Raw genomic sequence first — 9,793 nt, 5'->3', positions numbered from 1 at the left:
GAAATATGCGTTGAAACTCCAAGCACTTTCTGGCATAAGAAGAAGCATGAGGTAGATCTTCCATATGAAGAAGGATTTAGTGAAGCTAAAATTCCTACAAAGGCCAAACCTATTCAAATGAATAGTAGATTATTACAAATCTATAAAAAATAAATCCAAGACTTATTAGTTAAAGGTCTAATTAGACCAAGTAAGTCTCTATGGAGTTGCCCATCATTTTATGTAGAAAAAATAGTAGAAATCAAAAGAGGAGTACCTAGGCTAGTAAAAAATTATAAACCATTAAATAAAGCCTTAAGATGAATTAGGTATCTCATTCCTAATAAATAAGATTTAATAAATAGTTTATATGCCGTAGAAATATTTTCTAAGTTTGACTTAAAGTTAGGACATTGACAAATACAAATAAATGAAAAAGATAGGTATAAAACTACCTTTATAGTACCATTGGGGCATTATGAATGGAACGTTATGCCCTTTGGCTTAAAAAACACCCCTTCAAAATTTCAAAGGATTATGAATGAAATATTTAATCCTTATACTCAATTTATAATTATCAATATAGATGATGTCTTCGTATATTTTCAATCCTTGAAGTCTCATTGGAAACATCTAAGTATATTTCTCAAAGTCATGAAAGAAAACGGCTTAGCAGCATCAGCTAGAAAAATGAAACTTTTCCAAATTGGAACTAGATTTTTAGGATATCAAATATCCAAAGGAAAAGTAGCGCCTATCCAAAGGGTGATTGAATTTGTAGATAAATTTCCTTATAAAATAAAGGACAAAAATCAACTTCAAAGATTTTTAGGTAGTCTTAATTATGTAGCAGACTACTACAAAGATTTGGCTAAAGATTGCCAATTACTCAAAAAAAGACTTGAGAAAAGTCCTCCATAATGGAATGATCAGTTCACTGAAACAGTAAAGAGGATTAAACAAATAGTCAAAACCCTTCCTTGTCTCAATATTCCTCGCCCTTAAATCCCTAAGATCATTGCAACTGATGCTAGTGAAATGGGATATGGAGGGATCCTAAAGCAGAATAGAAACGACAATGATGAAATTATCAGATTTACCTATGGAACCTAGAATGAAACTCAACAAAAATATTCCAATGTCAAAAAGGAGATGTTAAGCATTGTTTTATGCATAATAAAATTTCAAGGTGATTTAATAAATCAACATTTTACTTTGCAAATTGATTGTAAATCTGCAAAAGAGATTTTGGAAAAAGATGTAAAAAAACTTGGTTTCAAAACAGATTTTTGCCCGATGGCAAACAAATTTATCAGTTTTTTATTGCAAAATTAAATATATTAAAGGTGTTGATAATGTTTTTCCTGACTTTATAACCAAAGAATTTCTCTAAGGACATCTAATTAAAAATGGCAAACAACAACAGGAATTATCTTCCAAGCCCTAATCAGAGGCAATTCAATAGAAGGAGTCATTAGTCCAGCCCAATTTCTTATAGGACTAATTAGTCCAATAGAACTAATTCTCCCTTAAATAGGGATCAATCTCTGCCAATTGATGAGACTGAAATTAGCCAATATATGACTAACTCTTATGAGTTTATTATAACAATAAGTTGTGCGAAGGCATCAGTGATTTCATCCTCCATAAATATTGATGGAGCAATAAATGTGTTCGTCTCTGAATATTTAGAGGGACATCATTTTATTGTCTGTTGTCTAAATAAAGGCCAAAGATATTATGAAGAGATCCTTATTTTAAGGATTCTAGAATCCAACACTATTTTAAGGATTCTAGAAAAACTAGTATAGCTTATTCAAAGCTAATAATTGTTAAATTCCTGACTAAAGATTCATGGGGAGAACCCAATAGACATAAATTTATCACCAGGACAATTGATTGAAGACCTAGAGTATTCAACTACTATGATTATCAAGATGCCTAGTACAAGGTATTCTTAATCCAGAATACTGTGTTCCGTCATTCTTGGTTCATTAGATTCTTAGAAGACTTTCAAGGCCCATATCTAGACTGGGTCTATCTCTAGTGGACATCTTGGGGAGCGCCTGATGATATATTTCCCCAAAAAAGAATTATTAGATAAATATATAAAATTTGGCTAAGGGAGGAGTTATCTGGAGCATGATCATGTAAAACAATTTAAGTTTTTCAAGACCTATCGCGTTCCCTAATCCTAAGGTGGAAGTATCACCTAGGTGTTTCATGGATGCCACTTGCTATAGAAAGAACTATAGAAATCAAGTGATGGGACAAATTTGATCTTACAACCACTCTAAAGCTTCAAGAATACAAATATGCTTAGTACAACTACATCCAAAGTAATACAAAATACAAGGTTGTGTACTCTACATATTTGCATTTGTATTCTTTCCAAACTGAGCCTTTGGTCGTGAGACATAGTAGATGCCATCATGTCAAAAGTAGCTACCTAGTAACTATGTTGATTCATTTCAGCTAGGGGTAGTATCAATGGACTAGTTTTGGGTTGGACCTCTCCAAATCAAAATCAATTTGGACGGATTGTTGAGATATATTGAATTGGATCACTCTAGACTTAATGATCTAAATATTTATTGGGTTGGATTGGACCTGATGCATCCATAGATAGTAGGTGAGAATACAGGTGTCAATAGACTAAGTTTGGGTTGGAAACAATCTAAATTAAAACCAATTTTAACAGGTTCGATAATTTAGACATTGAATTGGACCGATCCAAAATAGTCCAAAGTAATCCAAAGTAATCATCATATTAGATTAGACCTCATCCAAGCTCATATTAGACCGGATTAGATTATACCAAATGACACCCCTGCATTCAACCATGGACCATGGGCCATTGCTTTGCTTTATGTAGCAAGTAGCAACCATCTTCGCAATTCAGCTGGTTCTAATTGAACTAGGTTAGCTTTTTTGTTAGTTTTTATTTTGTTATTATTATTTTTTTCTCTTTTAAACTATGAATCTAGAAATATAATCGATTCTATCGGGCCTGGTTAGCCTGACTAGTAATCGATCCAATGCTGGATTTGAAATTGTAGTATGTGTTTGGAACTATGGACATTTATTGACTAAACGTTTTGTACTTGATTTATTTGAAAAATCGAGAAAAGTAATGATGAACCCGTTTATTAACACTTAGGCACCACATCAGTAAAATAATTTATAGACACTAAATGGTATTCCCCCAATGATAAGCGCACACATAAATTGAAGTCTAATTTTACAAGTCCCTCTGAATAGGGATTCACATAATGAGAGAAATGTTGAAGTGCTGCCTACCTGATAATATTTATTTAATAAATGCACACGGTTCCAAACACCCATCCTAGAATATGTTGTAGGGGAGATTATTTTTCGGTTCGGACCTATCTTCGGATGTTGCAGGATCCGATCCGAATCCGGCACGATTACTACACATATTTGAACCTTGAAGTACCATCATTATCATCCCACGGAGAAGGAATGCAAACAATGAACCTCCAAAAGCTGCCTATTTCTGACATGTGTAAACGTAGGGAAGATCCGAAGATGGACAAACATCATGACGACTGACGAGACGGCGAGCGCGAGACCCTTTTATATTAAGAAAGTGTCCCGTCGGCCTTATATCATCCTTGGAGTCTCATCAGCAAAACGGTACAACCATGATCGGATTCCTCTCTATCCTCTGCAAATCGAACAGTCTCAGGAGCCACAGTTCGAAAATATCACATTTGATCCAAAATTCGTCCTCTAAATCCATTTTCAGGTCTACCCATCTGTCTAATCCAATCAACAATAGCATTCCCTCCTCAATTCAATTCAATTTCGGCTCCCCAATCTCTTCAGCTTCTTTTTTCTTGCCTGGGTTTTCTGTAAAAGGCTTGGCCTTCACAAATTGGGCAGAAAAGGGAGATGGGCTTTCCTTGTTTAGCAATTCTAGTTTGAGATGTCCATTCAAAGAAGGAGCTGGGTTTCTGCGACTTCGCAGTTCGGCTGGAGGGTCGAGAACTTTCTCTAGTGAATCCGAACGGGAGTCCATAAATTACGATGTTGTCATTGTGGGAGCTGGGCCCGCTGGGTTGTCGGCGGCGATCCGTTTGAAGCAGCTATGCCGAGAAAAGGATGTTGATTTGTCCATCTGTGTCGTCGAGAAAGGTGCTGAAGTGGGTGAGTACCTCTGCTTTATTGGATTTTGACTGATTTGGGCTATTAATTCTATGTATTAGCTTGCAATTTCTGAAGTAAACATGGTAGCTGTTGTTAATCCCTCCTAAAATGCCCAAGCTTGTTCTTACAATAAAGAGAGTGATATTTTGTTAGATATACAATGATTACCATCTTCTAGAACTATACTACTTAGCTTATTTGGGAAGGCCAGGTGGATGCAAAAATTATCATGTTGACATAACAAAACGATCAATATTAGCTTGCAATATTATGATGGAATGGTGAAGCGTGACTCTTGTAGCTCATCCAAATAGTTGGATAGGGCTTAGAGGTCGTTTGATAAAGGATGAAATGCTGACCTGACTGAAGGAGCTCACAACCTCTCCTGGTCACTAAAAGACGATGCAGTTAAATTCATCCATTTAAGCTGTTATCACAGTCTCTTAATTGAATTAAGTTCAGTTGATTGAGTTCATTGGAGATTGGGGACCCTCCATAGCAAAAGAGACTGAAGAGGTTGTAATCATGATTCTTAAGTGAGATATAATACCGGTAAAGGACACTTTCTGACTTTGGATATAAGGTCTTGGTCCCCAGAAACCTGGACAATCTGCTTGTTTGAAGGTTCCAAGAAACCTGGACAATCCCCAGAAACCTGGAGCTTTTGGTCTAGGTCCATCCCAAGAAAAGATGAACTTGAGAGCCTCCCTTAAAAAAAGCGAAGTAGTAAATAACACTTAGATTTTATATCAGGTTAGCCCAACCATGTATACAAATGGTTTACCCGAAAAAAAAATGTATACAAACAGGAAACAATATTTTATTGCATCTTCTCTCAAGATCTCAAGTGAGAGTTTTAAAGTTGTCACTTTGTATACATGGGATATAAAATTGATTGTACTAGGCCCTTTTTGATCAGAAACTAAGAACAAAACTTTTATTAATATAAACATAAATTGTACAGTTTTTTTTTTTTTTATATACAAAATTGAGAGCATAGTCATGCTATCCCCATAGTTGTCAAGGCAGCGCCTAGGCGACAAGGCACCCTTGGAGGCTCGCTTTGCCTAGTTGCCAAGCAGTTTTGTATACTGTCTTATAAAATACTTTTATATTGTTATTTTTTTGAAATTATAATTATAAAATAGACATTATTAAACAAAAATATTCATTTTTATTCATAAAAGAAAATCATTTTTTGTGTTTATAAACTAATTTCTTTTTATTTTCTTATTTGTTAGGGTTTAATCAACACAAACATTGCTAATTGCTGTATTGATCCCTCAAAGACTTCAAAATCTGAACCAATAAGTAAGGGAAGAGCTTAAAATTTTGTCTAATCAACACATTTTTTCTTCTTCTTTTCCTATAACAAAAATAGGGTTCAACCACTATATTTTTTGAATTTTCTTTTCTTTCTTCTTTTTCTTCTCATAAATATGTTGATTTTCTAGACTCAAACATGAAGTTTATAATTTTCTTATGAAAATTACGGATAGTTGTTTAGGAAAGATGGTTATGGAACCTAGGGAACTACCCTAGGATATGCAGTTTTTACTTACAAAAATCCAACACCTAGGCGACTAGGTTTCCCCTTGTTGCCTAGCCTTGCCTTGGCGCCTTAAAAACTATGGCTATCCCTTCCCGAGTAGATTATTACAATTTTTCCCAAAACAATTGATTTCCATTCATCCCTTGCTTTGTTAGATTATCAGCCCAAGTATTTTCTGATCTTTTTTTTTGATGAGTAATAAAAGTTTTATTAAACTGCTTTAGAATTGAAACATCATACAACAACCCATGGAGATGTGCGAGCTGCAGCCTCTCCCAAAAGCTCATAAATAAACTAGTAATGAATTACATAAAACACAGCTGAGCCCAAAAACAATTCTTCCCTATTTATTCCTTGTTTGGCTAACACATCAGCTAAAGTATTTGCTGATCTCCCCACCCACTGTATAGAAACCAACATGTTCCTTGTCAGTCAAATAAATTTCTTAATTTCATTCTTGTAGTACCATATTGTATCATTGGGAGTTTTCTGCCAGAACACCACCACCTTGGAATTCCCTTCAATGATTAGATGCTCTACCCCCAATTGGTTTGCAAACTGCAGTCTGCACCCCTTGTACAGCAGATAAAAGCTCTGCCCTAACAGAATCTCCAACTCCTAAGGACCTGAGTAGAGCAGTACCACCTCTCCAAACTCATTCCTTAGAGCACCCCCCATTCCAGACAGCCCAGGATTGCCCAAGCTACTTCCATCAAAGTTAGCTATAAAGAGCCTTCAGATGGAGGACCACCTTGTAACTGTCTTATTTTTAATGGAAGAGCACCTTTCTACTTGTGCCCAGTTTCTCCAAAGGTCATCATAGGAGAATTGCTGAAAGATTTCCAAAATCTCGCAAGGTCCAAATCAAGGCAGCACAAGTACATTTCCACATGATTCTCCCTCTTTTACTAGGCCAAAGGAGAGTGTTCAAAGATCAAGCGGACTTCAGCTGGTAATCTCCAACTGCTCCCAAACAATGAGAGTAGCCAAACCCATAAGTTTGCAGAGAATGGACAAGATATTAGTAGATGATAACAATCCTCCCCATACTAGTTGGGAGAAATATAAATGAATGCTCTTCGCTTTTGTAGGTTATCTAGAGTGTTTACTTTCCCATAATACACTTCCCAACAAAATGCCATAATCTTTGGTGGAACCAGTCTGCACCAAATTTCCTTTGAAGGAAAAGGCTGTGGGATAGAGGATTGGGAAATGGACTTGAAATTAATGAATAGTCAACCTAATCAACCACAAAGTTATGTTAAAGCTTTATTTATTTGTTTGTATCTCTACTTATTTGAAATTATATAAAATTAATTTTGTTATATTCCTACTGTTGCTTAAAAATTTTTGATGGAATATGACTGGGTGGTGGTATATAAAATAGAAAAAAAAGGCATGAAATAAAAGAAGGCAGTGGAGAAGTTCTTTTAAGTTTTCTACTAATTAGTAGTGTGCTGGTATGGACTCATCACAAAGAAAGGGTATATCTGATCTGATAGTCAAGGTTGCATTTTTTTTCCTTTGGAAAACAAAGGCTGTAATTTCATATTCTAGCTTATCTAGCCTAAATTTTTATCTTTGCAAAATGAAGATTGTAAACTCAATGTACAATTTCATTATTTTATTACATAGTTGTACTCTATATTAACTTATTTACGAGATTGCATTGATGTCTTAAATTTAGAACATATCTTTTCATATCATCTAGTCAACACCTAAGCATTGACTAGTCATTGCCTCATTGCATTGATAACACTACATCTATACCATATAAGGCGAACATTGCCTTGGTTTTGTTGCAGGTCATAAAAGTTGAATCCAAATATCATATTATCATATATGGTTAATACTTGCACATGTGCATAGCATGTTGTCACGAGGTGACAAGATTGAGTCGACCCTACCGAGGAGAGGGCTGATGGAAGAGGTTCCATGAACAATCTAGAAGCTTTCAGAAGCCCCAAGACACTTCAAGAAGAGTTCAAGGAGATTTCGAAAGCATTCCAAAAGCCTCATGAAGACCCCTTGAACTTTGTACATACTTCTAGAACTATTCTAGAGCATTCATATAAGTCTAGAAGTAGGAGTCTAGAACACCCATGTTCTAGAGAAAGTCTTTAAAGAGGTGGAAGTGCCTATAAAAGGGGACCCCTCCCTCATTTGCAATCAAACAATAAGCAACCAAGCATTCAAGTGTTGTGTCCCTCTCTTGAGCAATACAAGGAGTTCCTTTGAGTTTTCTATCTCTCTTTCCTTATGTGCATTGTGCCTTTGTTTCCTAAGGGTGTGCGTTAGTGTGAGGGACGAGATGGTAAGTTACTTGGTCTCAAAAGCCAGGAGAGTGCTCTAAGTAGGGAATGCTGACTTGTGGAGCGACGGATTGCTGTGCAAGTGTCGCACGAGACGCTAGAGGAGTCTAGGTCCGTGACAACGTGCTCTTACACTAGTGTATATGGTGAAAAGAAACATAAACAACTATTCTCTACATAGATAAAACTTATTTGCCTTGTGTCACTTGTGTCGAGTCTCTAAGAGTTATAAATACTTATAATTTTAGTAAACATTGATCATATTTTGGGAACCGATATTCTCTCCTCTTTACAAGTCATGTTTCCATGTAATTGCAGGTGCTCATATCATATCGGGGAATGTTTTTGAGCCTCGTGCACTTGATGAACTTTTTCCACTGTGGAGACAGGAGGAGGTATGTAAATGCACACTAGACTTCTTGGTGGAAGAGATAAAGAATCAAATTTGAAAATTTCTAGATTACTTGTATATATTTTTTAATTTTTACAATAGGGGTACTTTGGACATTTTACATATTGTCTGTAGGGTTTGGCCTAATAGTTTGATTTGTCTAGATATGGTTTGTTTTTAAAATTTCAAAATTTCAAGGTTGTTGGTTAAATCGGTTAGGAGTTATTGTTTTCATATGACAGTGGCAACTTTTTAGTTTCAGCTTTTTCTGGTTCTAGTAGGATTGACCACCCTATCAAACTTGGTTGCTCTTTACAACTATCATTCAAATTCTACCTTCAAAATTTCATTGAGAAACTTCAATCCTAGACCAATTTTCCCCAATTTGAATTTTTATAGTTTTTTGACAAAATTTCAGTTGTAGATAAGCTCTGAGAGACCATAAGATAACCAATCTGTAGCTTCAGTCCTAAAATCACCTCTAAACCCTATTTTATGTTGTTGTGGTGTATCCTCTCATATATGTATGTATGATATTTTAGTGCAATGATATTTTGGTAAGAAGGTTAGAGTGCTTTGGAGTGTCATCCCTTTCATGGTCTGTTGGGGGATATTGGAGAGAAATAATAGGTATATCTTTTAAGACAAAAAATTGTCTAGAAGAAGATTTGTTGATGATATTTTTTTCCATTATTTTGGACTGGTTTTTAATTTTTTAATTCATCCAGGATTTCAGGATGTGAACAGAGGCTCTTGGTTCAAGTTTGTGGTCAACTTTGTGTTTAGTAAATAGTAAATAGTAAATGAGAATGAATGAATTGCTTTGTGTTTATTGGTTGGATTCTGTTATTTGATTGGGGAATAGGGTGTATGATCTATCTTTTATAGTGAAATCTCTTTACCAATTTGATATTATCTATTCTTCCTTTAGGCTATGTTTGGTTTGAAGGAAAAGGTTGGGAATGGAAGGGAAATGTATGGAAACCTTTCCCTACTTTTTCCTTCAAACCAAACACATCCTTACGATAAAAAACTGGCTAGGGGATTTCTTTGCTGGAATACCATGGTAGCTCTTTGTGCATGTGTGCTATGGTACGTCAAAGGCAGAGAGGTTGTTCCAATCATATGTGCACTTCCTTTTGTTTTCTTTCTCCCCCTTAGTTGCTAGGTGCAAAATTTAAGCAAAGATGGTAACATTTATGCCTCTTTCAGAATAACTCAAGCCATGGTTATATCCTTGAAGTAAATTTGTCAAAGAATTTATAGGATAGTCTGTTTGAGCAATTTGAAGCAGTGGCCTGGTCTCCTCCACCTCGTGGCTGGTTCAAATTGAACTTTGATGGGAGCAGTCTGGGAAATCCAGGCCCTGAAGGTATTGGAGGAGCTATC

At 35.6% G+C, this 9,793-nt stretch overlaps 1 protein-coding gene across 2 annotated transcripts in view; it reads left to right on the top strand.

Annotated features, from left to right (window-relative positions):
- Positions 1 to 3,443: 3,443 nt before the first annotated feature.
- ETFQO (electron-transfer flavoprotein:ubiquinone oxidoreductase) overlaps positions 3,444 to 9,793 on the top strand; it is a 60,245-nt gene continuing 53,895 nt past the window's right edge. For both annotated transcript variants that reach the window (XM_010260221.3, XM_088891001.1), the window contains exons 1-2: positions 3,444 to 4,149; positions 8,332 to 8,408. In XM_010260221.3, the coding sequence (XP_010258523.1) occupies positions 3,645 to 4,149; positions 8,332 to 8,408 (582 nt within the window). In that variant the 5' untranslated portion in view covers positions 3,444 to 3,644. The remainder of the gene's footprint in view (positions 4,150 to 8,331; positions 8,409 to 9,793) is intronic.

The sequence above is a fragment of the Nelumbo nucifera genome, chromosome 7 (assembly GCF_055504915.1).
Source record: "Nelumbo nucifera cultivar China Antique chromosome 7, China Antique-T2T, whole genome shotgun sequence".
In the NCBI taxonomy this organism is placed as follows: Eukaryota; Viridiplantae; Streptophyta; class Magnoliopsida; order Proteales; family Nelumbonaceae; genus Nelumbo; species Nelumbo nucifera.
The sequence above is the reverse complement of the archived record's forward strand: the minus strand, read 5'-3'. Positions and strand labels throughout refer to the sequence as shown.